Here is a 22,364-nt window from a genome sequence, read left to right as displayed (position 1 = left end):
AATAGTCTTTCTTCCAGTGGCTTTTGTTGCCATAGGTCTCTGTTCATCTTTTTTTGTTTGTTTGTTTTTAAGACAAGGTTTCTCTGCCTAGTCCTGGCTGACCTGGGACTTGCCCTGTAGATCAGGCTGGCCTAGAACTCCCAGAGATCTGCCTACTTCTGCTTCAGGGCACTGGGATTAAAGGCATGCACCACCACTGCCTGGCTACCCTTGCATTTCTTGACCAAGAGTTAAAGCTTTTGAAAACTGCACCTAATCACTAAATTCAAACCATGACCTCATTTACCCTGATTACTCAAGGCATGGTTCCTTCCCTTTCTCTTTCTCTTCCCCTTCTCTTTCTCTCCCCTTGTTTTCTTTTCCTTTAAAAAAAAATGTGCATGGGTGCTTGCCTTTATCTATGTGTGCTTTGTGTGTGCCTGGTGCCTAGAGAGGCCAGAGATAGTCTGAGGATGGGAGTTACAGGCAGTTGTCCGCTGCCTCATGAGTCCTGGGCATCGAACCTGGGTCCTTGTCAAAACAGCCAATGCTCTTAATTGCTAAGTCATATCTCCAGTCTCTTCTTTTCTCTTCTCTTCTCTTCTCTTCTCTTCTCTTCTCTTCTCTTCTCTCCTCTCCTCTCCTCTCCTCTCCTCTCCTCTCCTGTCCCCTCCTTTTCCTCCTCTTCCCTCCCCTCCCCCACTGCAGATAGAGTCTCTTGCTAAGTGGTGATGGTACACATCTTTAATCCCAGCATTTGGGAGGCAGAGGCTGGAGGATCTTTGAGTTTGAGACCAGCTTGGTCTACAGAGCAAGTTTCAGGACAGCCAGGGCTACACAGAGATACTTTGTCTTGGAAAACCTAAAAAAAGATAGGGTCTCTTGTAGCACAGGCTACCCTTCATTTTGCTATAAAGGTGGAGTTAATCTTGACCCTCTGATTCTCCTAACTAGTTCCCAAGGGGTAGGATTAACAGATGTGAAGCATCATGCTTGGTTATCTACATTCTACTCTATTAGATTGCTGCTCCTCTCTCTCATCTGAGTTGGCTAATTTTTTTGTCAGCTTGACACACGAAGAATCATCTGAGAGAAGGGAACCCCAAATGAGAAAATGCTTCCATAAGATTGGGTTGTAGGCTGGTCAGAATTTAAAACAACGACAACGACAACAACAACAACAACACCTTTGCTAGAGCAGATTTAAAGCCAGTGGCTTCAGGTGTAGGGTTAGTTCGCTCGTGGTGTCTGTTGGGAGTTGTAGTTTTTGCGATGCTTCCTGGGAATCGTGGTCTGAGCCCGCTTCAGGAAGAGGGCGTGAAAGAACCTGAGGAGAGGAGGTTTTTAGGACCCGGCGGGGCGCGGCGGACTAGGGAAAAGTGTCGGGAGGTCGGGAGCGCGCCCGTGATTCCGGAGCAGTGGCGGCGTCGCCGGAGTCGGGAGCGAGCAGGCCTGCGAGCTGCTAGGGTGCTAGAGAAGCCGGGGGCTCGGTAAGCGGCTCGGGCCCGGCTGGGTCCTTGAACCTGGCCAACCTTTGCGGGTCCGCCCTACTAGGCCTGGACCCAGAGGCGGCCCTGGGGGCGGGGCCTAAGTGCCGCGGAGACACGGGTGACAGGGCAGAGGGAGGGCTGCGGTTGCTGGGGTTGCTTGCGGCGGGAGGGTCGGGCCTGGGAACTCAGAGTGCTCCTCGCTGCCTTCGAACGCCTGCTACCGGCTTAGTCCTGCCCCTTAGAGGTCCTGCTGGGGCCTCGGGGCGGGCGAGGCGCTGACCTTTGACCCCAGCGCGGGGCTGACCCTGAGCCGGTCAGCTTTTCGAGGAGAGCTGCCCTCTGTGAAGTGTTCAGATACCCTGGAAGGGCCGGGTCCTGCGCTCTTCAGTCTTTAGCACCCACTTTTTGCAGAGTTAATAAAACCACTGTTCTTTAATGGGATGAGTGGGTGCAAGTCGGGAAACCTGCCCCTTCCCTGGTATGGTGAAGAAAGACAGTCACTGGGGAAGTTAAGTTGTCCCTGGCGAATGGAACAGTGGATACTTCAGCCATGTCCTAATAAAATGTTGCGGGACTATCCGCACCTCCCCAACACTTCTTTCTAGAAAAAGTTTTAAACTTAAGTTTTTGCATTTTGCTTGCAAAATAGGGCAAGCATGGTGTTTAAACGTGGTTAGTGTTAGAGCCATCATGTATAACCCTATTTCAGTTCAACCCCTCGCCAGTTCAGAACTAGCTATGTAGATCAGGCTAACTTCAAACTTGTAGCGATCCTTTTGGTCCTCTCTCTCAAATGTTGTGCTTTCAGTGTACTCCAATGTGCTAGGCTTGTTTCCTGCTCATGATTTAGCACAGAGTGACTTGGAATTATCTTTAGTATGTTTTTGACTGAATGTGTGTGTATAGTCATTTCTATGTGAAGGTTTTCAAGATAGATCTAACAAGGGATTTGATAACTCCTCTTAGAGGGGTTGGGGATTTAGCTCAGTGGTACAGCGCTTGCCTAGCAAGCGCAAGGCCCTGGGTTTAGTCCCCAGCTTTGGGGAAAAAAAAAGATAACTCCTCTTAGGATAGTTAAGGGAGTTTCCATTCTTTTCTTAATGAATTAGCAAGCCTTTAAGTGTTTTTTTTTTAAAGATTTATTTATTTATTCTATATAAGTACACTGTAGCTGTCTTCAGACACACCAGAAGAGAGCATCAGATCTCATTACAGATGGTTGTGAGGCACCATGTGGCTGATGGGATTTGAACTCAGGACCTCTGGAGGAGAAGTGATTACCATAACCACTGAGCCATCTCTCCAGCCCTAATGTGGTTTTTTTTTTGTTTGTTTCCCCCCCCCCCCCCCCGGAGCTGAGGACCGAACCCAAGGCCTTGTGCTTGCCAGGCAAGTGCTCTACCACTGAGCTAAATCCCCAACCCCCCTAATGTGTTCTTATTATGACAGTCATTGTGCCTTCTCTGTGTATCTCTTGCTGTTAACTCTGTAGACCAAGCTGGTCTGGAACTTATAGAGATACGCCTGAGATACACATTGAGGTTCAAGGCAAGCCTGAACAGCTTAGTACCAACCCCCCACCCCCAAACCAAAAACCAACCAACAAACAAAAAAACAACCCTCCAAAAAACAAAACAAAACAAAAACCCCACCAAAAATGGGGCTGGAAAGATGGCTTAATGGTTAAGAGCACTGACTGCTCTTCTGGAGCACATGGTGGCTCACAACCATCTGTAATGAGATCTGATGCCCTCTTCTGGTGTGTCTGAAGACAGCTACAATGAATGTACTTACAGAGAATAAATAAATAAATCTTTAAAAATATCAAAGATTGAAAAAAAGAAAAAAGAAGAAGAGGAAAAAAAATATCAAAGATAACTCAGAACCCAGCATTTGGGATACTGCAGTGGCTCAGAGGTTTAAGAGCACTTACTGCTCTTTCAGAAGACCCGATGGTTTCCAGCTCCTACACTAGATAGCTCATGGGTCACAGCTACCTGTAACTGGCTCAGCAGTTAAGAGCACTGACTGCTCTTCCACAGGTCCTGAGTTCAGTTCCCAGCAACCACATGGTGGCTCACAACCACCTGTAATGGGATCCGATGCCCTCTTCTGGTGTCTGAAGACACTTGCAGCCATAGTATTCTCATATAAACAAATCTTTAAAAAATGAAAAATAACAACAAAACCAACCCAGAATTTGGGGTTTCACACAGCACATTTTAGGGATCCATAAAACTTGGAAAATATGATCAAAAACCAAATCGATTCAGGATATGTGAGGGGGAGCTGTTGATTCAGTGCTTATCATTGAGCACTGACTTGGACTGACACTTAGCTTAGAGTCAGCTTTTAACATCACCCAGAGAGACATATTTGGACAAAGTTTTCTCAGGGTGTGTGTTACGTATCTGTGTAAAGGCATTTGTCCAGCATGAGTAGTAGACTGTCATTGCCACAGAAAGTTGGGAAGAGCTTTGTAGGGAAGATATGTTTGAACTACGTGTTGAAGGTTAGGTAGGAACTTGCACAATACGGCATTTGAGTTGGAGAGAACAGCCTTTGCAGAGACATGTCCTGAGGTATGAAGGGGAAAAACCAACCTGGCGTTGGTGGGGTGTTCAAAAATTCATCCAAAACAGGATGTATGTTGGGGAATTTCCTGGAAGTGAGATCGAAAGGGGTTGGGGATTTAGCTCAGTGGTAGAGCGCTTGCCTAGGAAGCGCAAGGCCCTGGGTTCGGTCCCCAGCTCGGGGGGGGGGGGGTAAGGGGGGGAAAGTATGTGAGATCGAAAGGAAGGCAGGAAGCCACAGAAACTTAAAAACAAAAAAACAAAACAAAACAAAACAAAACAAAAACCAAAAAAACTATTGGGCTGGAGAGATGGCGCTGCCTGCTCTTCCAGAGGTCCTGAGTTCAATTCCCAGCAACCACATGGTGGCTCACAACCATCTGTAATGGGATCCGATGCCCTCTTCTGCTGTGTCTGAAGACAGCTACAGTGTACTTGTATACATAAAATAAATACATCTTAAATAAAAAGGGAAACCAAGCTATTATTTCATGGGTGTGTGTGGTGTCTACATAGGCCAGCTGTAGCTGTAGCTACCAAGTGGGTGTGAGCTGCCGTGTGGGTACGGTGAATTGAGCCCTGATCCTCTTTTTAAGGGCTTTTTTTTTTGGTTCTTTTTTTCGGAGCTGGGGACCGAACCCAGGGCCTTGCGCTTCCTAGGCAAGCGCTCTACCACTGAGCTAAATCCCCAACCTCCCTGATCCTCTTTTTAAAATTTATTTTATTTATTTACTTTTAGAGACAGGGTTTCTCTACGTAGCCTTGACTGTCTTGGAACTGGGTCTGTAAACCAGTCTGGCTTCAAACTCACAGGGATTTCCCCCTCTGCCTCCTGAGCATTGGGATTAAAGGTACGTGCCACCACTCCTAACTGAGAACCCAGTTTTTAAATTGTTTTAACAATTTTTAAATTGTTTGTCTTTACTTTTCATTTTATATGTATAGTGTTTTGCCTGCAGGTATGTCTTTATGGGGGTGTCCAATACCCTAGAACTGGAGTTACAGACAGTTTTGAGCTGCCATGTGGGTGTTGGGAATTGAACCCAGGTCCTCTGGAAGAGCAGCTAAGGCTCTTACTAGCTCAGCCGTTTCTCCACCCCTGAAACTGTTTTAGAGAGCGACAGAGTGCAGATTGAAAAACTAGGTAATAAAAGACAAGTTATAGCGGAGTAAGACTTGGAATACCTTGGCTTTGGTCAGGAAGACAAGAGAATGATGTTAGAAATAGTTCTGAGGTAGGTGAGGGGGAGAGTGGACTAAGGTTTCAGGACTGGGGCAGATGAGATTTCATTTACTAGGATTTGGATATAATAACTCAGAGTCTGTACTTCAGTATACGGAAAAAGAATTTTGTTCTTGGTGTGGTGGTTGTGGTGGTGGTGGTGGTGGTGGTGGTGGTGGTGGTGGTGGTGGTGGTTGTTCTGGCATTCAAACCCCGAGGCTAGTTCATACTGGGCAAACATTTACCAATATTTATAACCGTAAGGCCTTTCTATCCCAACCATGCTCCAAATAACGATGTGGGGTCTTTTATTTACTTAAAATAGTGTTAGGCCTTTGGTTATTCTAGCTCAGAACTAGCACCTACAACTTAATGTTAATCTATATTAATCTGTCTGCCACATGGCTTGCTACCTATTGGTCTCTAGTACAGGGGCGGGGAACGTTCCAGCGCTGACTTTCCCAGCCTGTCCTTTCCTGCTTCACCATGGACAACTAGCATTTTACTAAAACCAATCAAAAGGTGAGAGAGGGCGTGCTTACAAAATATGATGCAGGTGTTGAACACTTGGAACAATACCAAAGTCATGCATATAATCAGATCTCTGCCCCTTACAGAAATCAGCATCTGAGTAACTCAAGGACAGTCTTTACACAGTGCACAAAAGTCTGTCCCTACAACTATTTTATATTCTTGAATTCTTGAACAGAGCTGAGTTGGGTTTTTTTGTTTTTTTTAAGATTTATTTATTTCATGTATGTGAGTACACTGTCATTGTCTTCAGACACACCAGAAGAGGGCATCGGATTCCATTAGAGATGGTTGTGAGCCACCATGTGGTTGCTAGGAATTGAACTCAGGACCTCTGGAAGAGCAGTCAGTGCTCTTAACCACTGAGCCATCTCTCCAGCCCCAGAGCCAACTTTTAAAGGTTGGGTGGTCATGGAAAGAAATTACTTGAGACTGCCTGGTGTATTGAGGTCACGTTGCTTGTGGGATATTCAAGGGTAGGTGCTCCTTGGTTGCTGCAACTAAGGGAGTCAGTGAGCTGAAAAGGTTGGCAGTAGCTGTGAGTGAGGAAGGGATATGTGAGATGACAGGGAAAATATCTGTTTTTTTTTTTTTTTTTTTTTTTTTTTTCCGGAGCTGGGGACCAAACTCAGGGCCTTGCGCTTGCTAGGCAAGCGCTCTACCACTGAGCTAAATCTCCAACCCCCCCAACCCCAAAATATCTGTTTATAAGGAAATATTAATATGTGTAGTTTTTTTGCTGTTGTTATTTGTTTTGTGTTTTTGAGACAGGATCTCACTGTGTAGCCTTGGTGGCCTGGAACTCACTCTGTAGATCAGGCTGATCTCAAACTAACAGAAGTCTGCCTGCTTCTACCTTCAAAATTCCAGGTTTAAAAGTGTGCTTAAGGGCTGGAGAGATGGCTCAGTGGTTAGGAGCACTGACTGCTCTTCCAGAGGTCCTGAGTTCAATTCCTGGCAACTACATAGTGGCTCACAACCATCTGTAATGGGATCTGATGCCCTCTTCTGGTGAGTCTTAAGACAGCAACAGTGTACTCAAACTAAATAAATTATCTCTTAAAAAAAAAATCACTGCAAAAAAAAAAGTATTCTTAGCCTAATATGTATCTTTTTCTACCTAATGGTGGGTTCTCAAGGCAGAGATCATAATTTTGTAATAATTTGGTATCTTTTGTCCTATTCTGTGCTTGTACTGGTATAAAGTCTATCAGGGTTTGTTGTTGTTTGTTTGTTTTTAGAGACTTGGTTTCTCTGTGTAGCCCTGACTGTCTTGGGACTTACACTGTAGACCAGGCTGGCCTCAAATTTAGAGATGCACCCGCCCCATCTCTTGAGTGCTGAGATTAAAGGGTGCGTGACCGTCACCTGACTTGTTTATTTATTTTTATAAGACTGCCTGGAAGTAACCCCATGAGCCTTGGGGTCCACCTGCGTCCACCTTCCTCAGTGTGGGGTTAGAAGTGTGTGTCACTACAACAGTTTGTTGTTGTTTCTAATGTAGGTTCTGGGTGTCTGATTCAGGGCCTTATTTTTGCCAGGCCCACACTTGACCACCAGAGCTCTCTCTCAGACCCTCTCCTCTAAGCTTATTGTTTTTATCTATTCGTGTGTGTGCACATTTATGTGTGTGTATGTGTATGGAGGCCAGAAGAGGACGTTGGTGTCCTGTCATTCTGCCCTATTCCTCAGGGTCTCTCACTGAATCTGGAGCTAGTAAGTCCCAGGGAGCCTCTGTCCATGTCCTTTGTGGCGCTGTGGTGAGAGATATGTCTGTAGCCTCCCCCGATTTTTATGTGAGTATGGGGATTGGAACTCAAATTCCCATGTCTACTGAGCCATCGCTCCAGCTACTTCCGCCTTTTAAAATTTTGTTTGTTTTTTGAAGCAGGGTGTGTTGTAGCCTGAATTGCTGGTCAAATTTGTTGCATGAGGATATAGACCCTGAACTTTCTTGTTTAAATTTATGTGTATGTATGTGAGTCTGTGTATGTGTCCAAGGAGGTGAGAGAGGTGTCAGCTCCCTGGCAATGGAGCTCCAAGCAGTTGTGCAGGGAATTGCATTTGGGTCCTGCAAGAACAATGTGCTCTTAATACTGAGCCATTTCTCCAGCCCGAGGCCTTAAGTTCTAATCCTCATGTCTCTTCCTCTGTAATGAACCCCTAATTCCACTGAGATAGGGTCTATCTTTATGTAGCACTGGCTGTCCTGGAACCTGGACCTGTGACTGACCTTGGCCTCAGAGATCTGCCTGCCTTTGCTTCCTGAGAATGGAATTAAAGGGTCGTGCTCCTTTGGCTGGGCCTTTGTAATAGGCAAGCACATCGCACTGAGCTCCACGCTCACTTCACCTCAGCTTTGGGTGGTTGCCCATGGTGAGCTTATGCTGTTCGACAGAGAGGAAATGAGAAGAATAGCACTGTATTGTGTGAGGAAGTTGATTTCGAGCAGGACTTTAGTTATGTGAGATGGCAGGAGAGCAAGCGTAGCTATCAATTAGCTTCCTGAAATACTGTCAATTTGGAACTTGTCCCAACTTTTGAAAGTATAGGTGTCTTTTCTCTCTCTTTATGAAGGCCAGAATTACTTCTTGTGTAAGATAAGTTGAAAGGGATTATGAGGTGGTTATGTTTATAATCTTTTTGTTTGTTTTTGTTTTTTGGAGACAAGGTTTCTTTTCTTATCCCTGGCTGACCTGGAACTCAGAGATCCACTTGCCTCAGTCTCCCAAGTGCTGGGGTTAATGACTAGTTTGTATATAAACCTCTTTATTTGTGTTGTTGGTTTGTAAAACTAGACAGTTTAGTAAGCGTGATGGAGACTGGAAGTGTGTGCGTGTGTGCGTGTGTGTGTGTGCGTATGTGTGTCAGTCTTGAGCATAACACCTTAACATTGACAGATCCAAATTTATTTCTTTGAAGATAGTCCACTTGTGGCTGTCCAGACTCAGAGATCCTCCTAACTCTACCTCCCAAGTGCTGGGATTAAAGGCATGTGCCACCAGCTACTTCTGCTTTTATTTATTTTGTGTGTTATGTGTGTGAGTACTCATGTGTCATGGTATGCATGTGGAGGTCAAAGGACAACCTTCTCTGCTTGATTTTATTTTAAAGGTTTATTTATTTTATGAGTACACTGTCACTGTCCTCAGACACACCAGAAGAGGGCATCAGATCCCATTACAGATGGCTGAGCCACCATGTGTTTGCTGGGATTGAACTCAGTACCTGTGGAAGAGCAGTGAGTGCTCTTAACTGCTGAGCCATCTCTCCAGCCCTCTCTGCTTGGCTTTTTTTTTGGTTCTTTTTTTCCGGAGCTGGGGACGGAACCCAGGGCCTTGCGCTTCCTAGGCAAGTGCTCTACCACTGAGCTAAATCCCCAACCCCGGCTTTTACCTTCTACCTTGTGTGTTTCTGGAATTGAACTCAGGTCCTCGGGCTTGGCAGTAGGCACCTTCCCCCATTGAGCCGCCTTACTATCCCCTACTTCTGCTTTTAAATACAGGCTAACTACAGTCTGAGGTAAGCGCTGCTTATGGCACACGTGAGCTTTGGACACTGACCTGTATTGTCAGCGTATGTGCTTAGTCTGCTTCTGTGCTTGTCTAGAAAGTGGAGACGGTGATTTTTAAAGTGTTGTCTTGAGTTAGTAGACTTCTTTGGATAAAGTGGGAATTTTCATTTATGATTTAGTTTGGACTTAGAATTATATATAACCTTAAGGTCTGAAGATGCAGCTCAGGTAGAATGTCTCCGTGTGTTCAAGGTCCTGCGTTCAGTTGTAAGCGCCCACTCACTCCCTAAGGTTGTAGCTCACTCAGTCTGCTTTTTAATAATTTACTATTCCTAGAACCTGATCTTCTATACCCACAAGACATTCTTCTAAAATATATTTAAGTTATGTATATCTTATGCATGTCTATATGTATGTATGCATGTGCTTATTTATTATGTCTGTATGCGTTCCTATCTGTGGGTGCCTTCGTGCCGTGTGTGTATGTGTAGAGGTCAGCAGACAGCTGGTGGGAGTCCGTTCTCCTTCTGACATGGATCCAGTTCAGGTTGTCAGGCTTTAGTGCAGGTGTCTTTACTTACTGAGCCATCTCTTGACTCTAATTTGCCTGCTGTGTTATTTTGGGTAGAGTGAAATTCATATGAAATTATGACAGTAGTGCTTATTTTATCTGATTATTGCAAAGAGTAAATGCAGAGTATTTAAAGCACAGAACAGTCCGAGTGTATAGTACTTCTCAGTAGTGTTATCTGAGCGTGTGTCACCTCCCATGAGACAGAAGCAGCGCTCTGAAGATGAGGAGGAGACACCCAAGACTTCCACAGCCAGGAACCAGAAGAGCAGCAGTGATGGCATGGAAGGGGTGTCCTGTCCTGGCTCCGGGACAGGGTTCAAGAACACCAGCTAAACTGGGCATGGTGGCAAAGGCAGGTGCTCTCTGAGGTGAAGCCAGGCTGGTCTACAAAGTGAGTTCCAGGATAGCCAGGGCTACACAGAGCCCTATTTTGACATCCCACCCTCCCACCCCCCAAACAAAGCAAAGCAAAACAAAAACCCAAACCAAACAAACAGAGTTTGGATCTACTCTGTTTTCACTTTAAAGAAAGACTTGGAGTAAGCAGCCATAACTGCATAACTGGATGGGTAGCTCAGTAGGTTACAGCATGGTGGGAATAGTCTTCGAGGTGGAGTGAAACAGAACGTTTCATACTTGGTTTCCAGTCTTTGGGCTGGAAGTAGGGGGAAGAAACCTGTGGAATAAGCTGAGTCTGTAGCCCCCAGACAGACGGTAGCTTGAAAAGGAAGAGCTGAGTGCAGAGGTAGCAAAGCCTGCATTTTCTTCATGAAGGGTGTGGTGGGCCTTGCAGAAGAATAGAGGAAGCAGGTAATGAAAGACTTTTTTCTTCAGTATGAGGAATAGAACTCAGTGTCTCTTTGGAATGGGGTCTAGCCATGCAAAACCTATACTCCTGACTCTGCCTAAAAATTTTTTTAAACCCTTTTATCTGTAGTAACCAGGACACTTTTAGGAGAGTCAGGTTTGTAAATGCGTTGTCTCTCTTGGAATGGGTTAGAGCAAAATTGTCTCCTCTGAGAACCACTGACTTGGAATGATTGTTAAAAATGACCATGAAAAGTTGACTACTTTTTTTTTTTTAAACATTTATTTATTATGTATATGTCATATAGCTTTCTACCTACATGTATGCCTGCAGGTCAGAAGAGGGCACCAGACCTGATTATAGATGGTTATGAGCCACCATGTGGTTGCTGGGAATTGAACTCAGGACCTCTGGAAGAGCAGACAGTGCTCTTAACCTCTGAGCCATCTCTCCAGCCCCCAAAAGTTGACTTTTTTAAAAAAAGATTTATTTTATTATATATAAGTGGACTGTAGCTGTCTTCAGGCACACCAGAAGAGGGCATCAGATCTCATTACAGATGGTTGTGAGCCACCATGTGGTTGTTGGGATTTGAACTCAGGCCCTCTGGAAGACTAGCCAGTGCTTTTAACTGCTGAGCCATCTGTCCAGCCCCATTTTGTTTGTATTTTGAGACAGGCTCTTGACATTTAGCTCAGGCTGGTTTGATCTGGCAGTGACCCTCCTACTTTAGCCTTTTGAATGTTGCAATTACAGACACACCATGTAACACCTGATGCTTTGTGTACCTATGCCCATGTGTCAGTGTGGATTCCTGACATTGATATTTATGTTCTTTGTTTGATACTTGTCTCTCACTGAGTGTGAATGTGAAGTGGTTTGGCTCTCAGTGTTGGGAGTATAGGTGCTCGAACTCCTTATGTAGCTGAGGATGACCTTGAATGCTTGCTTTTCTTGCCACCACATTAACGCTGGGATTACAAGCATGCGCCAGGAACCCAGTTTAGATAAGCCCTTCTCAAGCTTTAGTCTTCTGGAGTAGGGCTTGTTAGCCTTGTCGTCCACTGTTGGCATAATGGGGTGGGGACTTGCTTGTTGCAGAGGGTTTCCTGTGCATTGTAGGATGCTTAACAGTGCCTCAGGTCTCTGGTCTCTATCTAGTAGATTCCACTGATACTTCACCTGGTTAGCACAACCAGAAAAGTCTTTAGACATTGACAAGTGTACTTGAGGGCAGTTTGAGAGCAGTTAGGGCTCCCCTCCTCCCCCAAGACAGGCTTTCTCTGTGTAGCCTGTCTGTCCTAGAACCCAGACAAGGCTGTCCTGGAACTCCCAGAGATCCACCTGCACCTGCCTTCTGACAGCTGGGATTAAAGGTGTGTGCCACCATGCCCACCTGTAGGCTATTTTCTTAGTGATCCTTTGGAGAGGACCCAGCCATTGTGGGCAATGCCATCCTTGGGCTGGTGGTCTTGGGTTTTGTAATAAACAAAACCAGGCTGAGCAAAAGCAGGCTGAGCAAGCTGTGCGTGGGAAGCAAGCCAGTAAGCAGGTTCCCTCCATGGCCTCTACATCACCTCCTGCCTCCAGGTTTCTGTTCTGCTTGAGTTCCTGTTCTGACTTCCTCAGTGATGGACTGTGAACCAGAAGTTTAAGAAGAATAAACCCTTTCCTCTCCCAGTTGCTTTTGGCCTGTTTTATCACAGTGAAAGAAACTCTAAGACAATGTCTTTCCACTTATAATTGGTGGATAATTATGCCCAGAGGACTAAATTTGCTCAGTTAACATAGTAGCAGTGAGCTAGTTAGGCTTTTTGTTGTTGTTGTTATTGATGTTTTGTTTTCAACTTAACACAAGCTAGGCTCATCTGAGACGAGAGGACTTCAATTCATAGAATGCTTCCTTCAGATTGGCCTGATTGACGATTAGTGTGGAAAGACCCAATCCACTGTGGACTGAACTACCCTGGGTAGATGTCCCGGGTGGTTTAACACAGCAGGCTGAGCAAGCCATGGGGAGCCAGTTAATGAGTATTGCTCTTCCATGATTCCTGCCTCAGCTCCTGCCTCCAGGTTCCTGCCTTGTACCCTGACTTAAAGATGAGCTATAAGCTGTAAGCTGGCATAAACTTTTCCTTCCCAAGATGCTTTTGGTCATAGTCTTTTTCACAGCAATATAGAAGGCAAACTAAAATGTGCATAAAATTGGACATAATGGTCCAAGCTTGTCATCTTAGCACTTGGGTGGTGGAAGCAGGAGGATTATCAGTTCACAGTTACCCACAGTTTGAGTTAACCTGGGCTATAAGAAATCCTGTCTTAAAAATAAGTTAGGGTGATGTAACCTTTTAAGTAATGTTTACAAGGGGCTGGAGAGATGGCTCAATGGTTAGGAGTACTTGTTGCTCTTCCAGAGGATCTGGGTTTAATTCCTACATCTACATGGTAGTTTCCAACCACCCATAACTAAATCTAGGTGATTTGACCTCTTTTACTCTCTTCAGGACCAAGCATGTAATAGTATACATTCATACATGCAGGCAAAACACTCTTATACATAAAAATAAAATGAATAAATCTAATAAATTTAAATGGCTAGGTGGGGGTGTTGCACACCTTTAATCCCAGCATTTGAGAGGCAGAGGCAGGTGGATCTCTAGTTTGAGGCCAGACTGGTCTATAGAGTGAGTTCTAGGACAGCCAGGACTACACAGAGAAACCCTGTCACAGACAAGCAAACAAAACAAACCGAAATTTGAAATTTTTTTTTATTTTATTTATTTATTATATCTGAGTACACAGTAGCTGTCTTCAGACACAGCAGAAGAGGGCATCAGATCTCATTACAGATGGTTGTGAGCCACCATGTGGTTGCTGGGATTTGAACTCAGGACCTCAGGAAGAGCATTCGGTGCTCTTAACCACTGAGCTATCTCTCCAGCCCCCTGAAATTTTTTTAAAAAAAGATTTATTTATTTATACAAGTACACTGTAGCTGTCTTCAGACTCACCAGAAGAGGACATCAGATCCCATTACAGATGGTTGTGAGCCACCATGTGGTTGTTGGGAATTGAACTCAGGACCTCTGGAAGAGCAGTCAGTGCTCTTAACTGCTGAGCTATCTCTCCAGCCCCCATATTACATGTATTATTTAATGTTTTCTTTTAAATTTCTGTATGATTCAATTGTATGACTGTACTATAATTTTTCCATTTTGCTGAGATTCTTTTAATAATAATTATTCAAGATAGGATTTCTCTGTGTAGCCTTGGCTATGTGGGAACTTATTCTGTAGACCAGGCTGGCCTTAAACTGAGAGATCCACCTGCCTCTGCCTCCCAAGTGCTGAGGCGTGAGGTACCATTGTCCAGCTATTTTTTATTTTTATATTATATGTGTGGTTGTATGTCCAAATGTGGGTTTGTTCATGTGAGTGAAGTGCCGTTAGAGGCCAGAAGACGTTGTTGGGTCCTCTGGAGTTGCAGTTATAGGCAGCTGTGAACTCCACAGTTTGGGAGTTGGAACCCAAACTCAGAACCTCTGCAAGAGCAGCATAAGTTCTTTTTTTTTCTTTTTTTTTCTTTTTTTCAGAGCTGGGGACCGAACCCAGGGCCTTGCGCTTGCTAGGCAAGCGCTCTACCACTGAGCTACATCCCCAACCCCGCAGCATAAGTTCTTAACTGTTAACAAACTATCTCTTAAGCCTCGCTGCTGATAAATATTTCAATACTCTTTTAACTATTAATTTTATTATGTGTAAGTGTGTCTACAAGCATGCATGTGCACACATGAGTAGTTACTTGCTGAGGCTAAAGAGTGGGGGCTGGAAGGCAGCATCAGATGTCAGCATCAGCATCATAGGGCTGTTGTGGCCTTCCTGTTTGAGTTCTGGGAATGAAGTTCTGCAAGAGCAGCAAGCTCTTTTAATGACTGAGCACTTTCCCCAGCCCCCTTAAAACTCTTTATTACATTTAATGTGCATGTGTGTGCGTGTGCGTGCATGCATGCGTGTGTGTGAACTTATTTATGCTGAGATGCACATGTGGAGATCAGAGAACAGCTTGCAGGGAACCATTCCTGTGATCCCAGAATGCACCTTTTCCTACCGAGCCATCTTACCATCTCTTGAGTTCTCTATATATTTGAAAAGCAGGGACTAGGAATATGACAGTGGTGGAGCACTTGTCTATAATGTGAAAGGCCCTCCATAAAACAAAACAAACCTAAACAAAGCTTAGAAATATAACCCCTTCAAGAAACCTTACAGAAACTGCTCAGAAAGGGTTCACCCTAATCTAGGCATCTGGTGTTTCTGTCTGAACATGTTAGTGTGTTCAGATCTTGGGGTCTGATTGTACCTGTCGTTCTATCTTTAGCACTTTCCCCAAGAGGTTCAGGAGGCTGGCTGTCTTCTGTTATTTAAGCCTTGTGTCTTAGTTAGGGCTTTGTTGCTGTGAAGAGACACCATGACCAAGGCAACTCTTATAAAGGACAACATTTACAACTTAGCTATTAAAAACAACGACTTCATGAAATTCATAGGCAAATGGATGGAACTAGAAAATATCATCCTGAGTGAGGTAACCCAATCTCAAAACAAAACAAAAGAAAACAAAAAAACCACACATGGTATGCACTCACTGATAAGTGGATATTAGCCTCAAAGCTCAGATTACCCAAGATACAATCCACAGACCACATGAAGCTCAAGAAGAATGACCAAAAGGCAGATGCTTCAGTCCTTCTTAGAAGGGGGAACAAAAATATTCATAGGAGGAGACAAAGTTTTGAGCAGAGACTGAAGGAATGGCCAATTAGAGGCCGCCCACCTGGGCATCCAGCCCATATACATATAGCCACCAAACCCAGACACTATATATTTGCTGATGCTAAGAAGTGCTTGCTGACAGGAGCCTGATATAGCTGTCTCCTGAGAGGCTCTGCCAGAGCCTGACAAATATAGAGGTGAATGCTTGCAGCCAACTATTAAACTAAGAACCGGGGTCCCCATTGGAGGAGTTAGAGAAAGGATTGAAGGAGCTGAAGGGGTTTGCAACCCCATAAGAACAACAATACTGGGGTTGGGGATATAGCTCAGTGGTAGAGCGCTTGCCTAGCAAGCACAAGGCCCTTGGTTCGGTCCTCAGCTCCGAGAAAAAAAAAAAAAAAAAAAGAACAACGATACCAACCAACCAGAGCTCCCAGGGATTAAACCACCATCCAAAGAGCACACATGGACAGACCCATGGCTCCAGCTTTGGGAGGAGAAGCCCTTGGTCCTGCCAAGGCTGGACCCCCCAGTGTAGGGGAATGTCAGGGTGGGGAGGTGGGAAGGGGTGGGTAGTTGGATGGGGGAACACCCTCATAGAAGAAGGGGGAGAAGGGATGGGGTAAGGGGTTTATGGACAGGAAACGGGAAAGGGGATAATATTTGAAATGTAAATTAAAAATCCAGTAAAAAAATTTAAAAACCCCAAAACACAAGCTTTGTTTCAAGCTAAAAACAAAACAAAACAAAACGAAACAACAACAACAAAAAAACAACCAAAAAAGGACAAATGAAGGAGCTGAGGGAATGTGTGTGAATCTGCACTGCTCTGTTGAGAAGAGCTGAGAGTTCCTTAAGATGTAAAGATTCTACAACTGCTTTTCTGTGGAACCAGAAATAAGCTGAAGCCCAATCTACAGCAGCAGTGTGAATTTAGACAGCTAAGGTTGAAAGTAGATGTCATTATTACTTTGAAATCAGATTTATTTTTGGCTTCTGGTTTCCTGCCTATAGTCTCTTTCCAGAGGAATCTCTGAAGACAGTCAAGTGCAGTGTGATTTATGAGGCAGTGAAGGGCAAGTGCTTTGTGGTGATGAGGACCCGCTTACTGGGGATCGATGGAGCACATCAGTCTGTAGTGTACTTCCTGCCCAATGGTTCTTAGCCCGATCAATATGTGAAATCTCACTTCACCATCATTCTGTGGGCGCTGCGTGCTCTGCCCCCTTCTTTCCTCCTCAGATATGTGACCAGACTTCTTACTGACGGAGCAGTTACACTTTCCTGTTTGCTGTTAGATCAGCTCTACGCTTTAACCACTGGCAGACTTTATGGATTTAAGATGTATTGTGCTGTAGGGCAATTAATATTTTAAGTCTTGATATCACCTGGTCTGGGGAGGGGACTAATGAATAAAATTTATAGCCATTAGTTATCATTTCTTCTTCCTAAAAAAAATCCCATTGAATGATATTTCAGTAGATTCTGTAGTATCCTAAAGTGTTCTGGCCCTGTCTGTCTACCTGTTCACCCTCCTCCCTCCTTCTCTCCCTCCCTCTCTCCCTCTCTTTTTTCCTCCCTCCTGTCCTTCCGTTTTTTTGTTTTTTTTTCTTTTAAGATTTATTAACTTATTTTATGTTTTTGAGTGCTCTATGCACGTGTATACCTGCATTCCAGAAGAGGGCATCAAACCACATTGTAGATGGTTGTTAGCTACCGTGTGGTTGCTGAGAATTGAACTCATGGCCATCCAGCTCTTTAAGACAGTGCTTCCTATAGTTCAGGCTGGCCTTGAACTCTGTGCAGCTAAGGAGGACCTTGAACCTTTACTCATCTTGCCTTTCCTCCACCTCCCAGATTACAGGCATGAACCACCAAAGCTCTGACTTTTGTTTTTCAGATGAGTTTTGTCTTTTACAGGCGTTTTAGGTTCATAGCAGAATTGAGAGAAAGGTGGTGGTAGTCCTGTGATTTTGCACATCCACAGCTCATCCCATTATGTATTTGTTACAGTTGACGAATCTGTATTGATTTTCACATCATTACCACCTGGAGTCCATGTTTGCATTAATATTCTTGGTGCTGGATGTTCTGTGGGTTTGAACAAATGCATTCCAACATATTTCTTCTGTTATGTTATCGTATTTACACTATCCTAAAATGTGTTCTCTACCCCACAGGTTCTCTAGCCATGGCACAAGTAGAGAAACGAGGAGGCTTGCTCCGGAAATCCTCAGCCTCAAAGAAACCACTGAAGGAGAAAGTGGTGCTGATGTATGACGAGATTTTCATGGTAAGGCCGGGAGCCTGCTCTACTGCACAGCTAGATCGATTCTTTGCTTCTTTAAAAAATGAAGTTGTGTTTGTTTATCTCTGTGTGCACACATATGTGTTTGAGCAAGCGCAGAAGAACACAGGTCGTGCTGCATGTATGGAATCAGGGACCACTTGCAACAGCCCCCACTGTCAGGTTCGGAGGTTGAACCCAGATAGTCAGGCATGGTTCTTTTACCCACTGAGTCGTTGGCTGGTCCTTCGTGTTTAGCAAGAGTCTTGCTATAGTTCAGGCTGGCCTGGAACTCACTGTAGAGCAGTGTCGTCACACTCATTGAGCGTCCAGCCACAGCGATCGTCTTGAGTGCTGCAGTTACAGGCATGAGCCACCATACCTAACCTTCACTCCTCAGTTTTTTAGTCCATATACTCTTTTTTAAAAAAACCTAATTTATTTAATTTTATATGCATTGGTGCTTTCCTTACATTATATGTGTGTCTGTGGAAGGTGTCAGATCCCATGGAAGTGAAGTTACAGACAGTTGTGAACCACCATGTAGGTGCTGGGAAATGAACCCAGGTCCTCTGGAAGAGCAGCCAGTGTTCTTAACTGCTGCTCCTGAATAATCTTAATCAGAGACAGTCTTACTGGGACTAGAGAGATGGCTAGTGGGTAAACTGCGTGCTGTGTACTTACGAGGACCAGGGTTCAGATCTCCAGCATCCATTTAGAACTCTGGATGGGTACAACAGCCCACCTATTATTCCAGCACTCACAGACAGAGACAGGGCTGTCCAGGCAAGATGGCTAGCGGGACCACCAAAGCAGTGACCCCCAGGATAAAGACCTTGCTTAGTAAATAAAGCAGAGACTGAAGAAGAAGACACCTGATGTCTGCCTTTGATTTCCTCAGGCACACTCACACAGGCATGCCAGAAAACTTGTATGGCCCTGTATACGGGAATGTGCTTACACGCATGTACACAGTATACATACAGATGTCCACCCCCGAACAACCAACAAACAATGCCCCCAAAACCTTTCTGTTTGCCATTTTCACTGGCCTTCAAGAGCCTGAGCCAAGGGCTGGGGAGATGGCTCAGTGGTTAAGAGCACTGGCTGTTCTTCCAGAGGATCCAGTTTCGATTCCCAGCACCTATATGGAACCTCATAATCATCTGTAACCTCAGAACCACGAAATCAGACATCTTCTGGTCTCCATGGGCATCACACACACACCTACACGTACAGATAAAACATCTATACAAATAAAATAAAATTTAAAAAAAGAAAAAAAAAGAGGCTGAGGCAAGAGGATCATTATAAGTTTGAGTCCAGCCTGGGCTACATAGTAAGTTAAAGCTCTTTGTAGACTACAGAACTAAAAAAGGTGCTCATCTTGTCTGGGTTTGATACCTTGGACCCTGTAGAAGTGTGTGTGGCAGTGCGCACTTTACTCCCATATCGGAGGTAGAAGGGTTAGAAGTTCAAGACTACCCTGCTGCACAGTAAGTGAGAGGAGAGTTCAAGGACTGATGTGAGCCTTCGCTCAGATGGTCAAGTATTGATTACTAAAGTATTATTATTTTTTGAGATAACCTCATATAACCTAGGCTGGCATCAAATATATTATGTAGTCAATGATGACTTTGAACTCCTGATCCTTCTGCTTCCATCTTCCAGATGCTGTGATCTTGTGCATTGTCAGGATCTAGGTAAAACAACTGAACTGAGGAAGAAGGACGGCAATTCTCCCTTCTTTCCCCTCCTCTTCCTCCTCCTCCTCTTTTGTTTTTCAAGACAGGGTTTCTCTGTGTAGCTCATACTGTCTAGGAACTCACTCTGTAGACCTGGTTGGCCTTGAACTCAGAGATCCACTTTCCTCTGCCTCTGAGTTTCTTTACCAGTTTAGACATAACAGTTCAAGCCGACCTCTATCTTGCTTGGCCCTGAGAGAAGACTTCGGTTGGGGAATTTCCAAGAAAACTAATAATAATGTGCTTCAGAACATAACAGGGCATGTGGGCAGCTAGGCCCTGCTGAGTCAAGCTATTTTTCTGTGTCAGTTGTGAGCTGACGTAAGGGTGCTGGGAACCAAACCGTGGTCCTCTGCAAGAGAAAAAATTGCTATTAACTTCTGAGATACCTTTTCAGCTCCCCAAATATCTTTAAGAAATATTATTTATTTATAGTTTCCATGGAGTATGTGTGGAGGTTGGAGGACAAGATTGTGGAAGTATGTCTGTCTTTTCACCTTTATGTGGGTCCCAGGGTTTGAACTCAGATCAACAGGTTTTTGAGCCTTCATTGTCTGAGCTATCCTACTGGCCCAACTCTTCTTTTTTAAAAGATTTGTCAGGGGCTGGGGATTTAGCTCAGTGGTAGAGCGCTTGCCTAGGAAGCGCAAGGCCCTGGGTTCGGTCCCCAGCTCCGAAAAAAAGAAAAAGAAAAAAAAAAAAGAATTAAAAGATTTGTCAGCTAGGTGGTGGTGGTGGTGGTGATGCCTGCCTTTAATCTTCGCACTCAGGAGGCAGAGGCAAGCTCAGACTTCTAAGCCTGAGGCCATGCTGATTGGTCTATAGTGAGTTCCAGGACAGCCAGGGCCACACAGAGGAACCCTGTCTTGACAAAGGTCAGAAGAGGGAATCAGAGTCAGATCCCTTGGAGCTGGAGTGCCATGAGTTGTTCACCTGACGTTGGCGATGGAGGGAGACCCTGGGCCTCTTGGAGAGTAGCAAGTGGTTTTGACCACTGAGCCATTTCTTCAGTCTTATGACTCATTTTTTTTTTTTTTTTCTTTTTTTCGGAGCTGGGGACTGAACCCAGGGCCTTGCGCTTGCTAGGCAAGTGCTGTACCACTGAGCTAAATCCCCAACCCCGTGACTCATTTTTTTATGACCTTTCTTTATTTGTTTCTTTCTTTTTCTTACCTAAAGGCCTCCTTTTTAAAAATGATAGATGTCCTATGAATTTTCTTTTGAAGCTTAAATTCTATAATTTCAATTTCAGGTATTTTTAAAAAGATGCAGTTAGATTCTATCTCAAGTTGTTGGTAGATAGACCAAGTAATTAGACATCCTCATTCTCTAGTGTTATATGGGGCGACTATAGAATTATTATGAATTGGATTGGAGATTTATTTCAGTCTTCAAATATAAATTAGAATAATACTTACAAAGAGCATATATTTCTGTTTCTGTTATATACCCAGCAGCATACTAAACTTCTGTGTTACTAAACAAGTTCTAATCCTGACAAATCTTTATTGGTGCTGATAGTACCCTCATTAAAAACAACCTTTAAGGGCAGGTACAGTGGTGCACCCCTTTAATCGCAGCCCTTGGAGGCAGAGGCTTGTAGGTTTCTGTTAGAGTTGGCTGACAGCCCGATATAATATGTGGAGTTCCAGGTCATTTAGGCCTATGTAGTGAGATCCTGTATCAAAAGACCAAAAGGCAAACAAAGAATTTTAGACATTTATTTATTTTTTTTACTTACTTGTGTGGTTGGGTGGGTGGAGGTGTCAGAGGATAGCTGATTTCTCCTTTATCATGTGGTTCTTAGGAATCAAACAGGCCATCAGGGTTGGTGGCAAGGGCCTTTACCTGCTAAGCCATGTTGCTGGCTATACTACTCTATTTCATAGATGAAGTGGTTTGTCTTATAACAGAGGGATGGGGCTCCAGCTTGGCTTGTATCTAACCCCAGAGGCTTTATTCTTTCAGCTTTGCCACACTCAAAATAGGCAGTGCACTCAGATCAAATGCTCCTAATTATTGGCAAGCCTTAAAATCAGAATTTGTTTTTCTTTTTTTCATTTTGAAACAGAATCTTGTTAGTCTGCCTGGGACTTAATGGTAGTCCTGTCTCAGCACCCTGGACACTCAGATTACAGTCCTGTGCACCACATCCAGTTTATTGAAAACAAATACAGAGTAGCTATACAGAGAAGCTAAAAATATGTAGATAGTGGAATCTTAATAGGAATATTTCTTTTTTTTTTTTTTTTTCCGGAGCTGGGGACCGAACCCAGGGCCTTGCGCTTGCTAGGCAAGCGCTCTACCACTGAGCCAAGTCCCCAACCCCCAATAGGAATATTTCTTATTTTGAGACAGGGACTCTGTCACAGGCTGGCCTTGTTATATACCTGAGGGTGATGGAGGGTGTGTGTTTGTGTGTGTAGTTTTATTTTAAAGATTTTTATTTTATGTGTGAGGGTATTTTTGCCTACATGTATGTATGCTATGTGTGTACAGTGCCTGAGAAGGCCAGAAGAGGACTTTGGATTTCCTGGAAGTGGAATTAATAGACTTTTGTGAGCTGCTATGTGGGCGCTGAGAATTAAACCCAGGTCTTCTGGAAGAATAGCTAGCCCATGTTCTTTCCAACCTGGATTGACTGATAGAGGCAAGATCTTTCTATGTATTCCTTGCTGTTCTGGAACTTGATATGTAAACCAGGCTGTCCTTGAACTCATGAGGGATCGGCTTGCCTTTGCCTCCCTTAAAGGCATGTACTACTTACTATGTCTGCTGGCCTAACTTTTAATTTTTTTTTTTTATTTACTTAAAAGAGACGTATTTAAAGGAAATGTTTTGAGCCGTTGTTTTGCTTTTGGTGTAGAGAATA

The 22,364-nt window shown here is 44.2% G+C and overlaps 1 protein-coding gene across 4 annotated transcripts in view; it reads left to right on the top strand.

Moving 5' to 3' along the window:
- The first annotated feature begins 1,282 nt into the window (after positions 1-1,282).
- The window catches only part of Armh3 (armadillo-like helical domain containing 3), a 182,400-nt gene continuing 161,318 nt past the window's right edge, over positions 1,283-22,364 (top strand). For 2 of the 4 annotated variants that reach the window (XM_039101424.2, XM_017590384.3), the window contains exons 1-2: positions 1,284-1,469; positions 17,641-17,753. In XM_039101424.2, coding sequence (XP_038957352.1) covers positions 17,652-17,753 — 102 coding nt within the window. In that variant the 5' untranslated portion in view covers positions 1,284-1,469; positions 17,641-17,651. Of the gene's footprint in view, positions 1,470-17,640; positions 17,754-22,364 lie in introns of all 4 variants that reach the window. The other 2 variants (XM_017590385.3, NM_001402549.1) reach the window with 2 other exon arrangements.

This window comes from Rattus norvegicus, chromosome 1 (assembly GCF_036323735.1).
Source record: "Rattus norvegicus strain BN/NHsdMcwi chromosome 1, GRCr8, whole genome shotgun sequence".
Lineage (NCBI taxonomy): Eukaryota > Metazoa > Chordata > Mammalia > Rodentia > Muridae > Rattus > Rattus norvegicus.
Note: the sequence above shows the minus strand (reverse complement) of the source record. Positions and strands in the feature narration are given on the sequence as shown.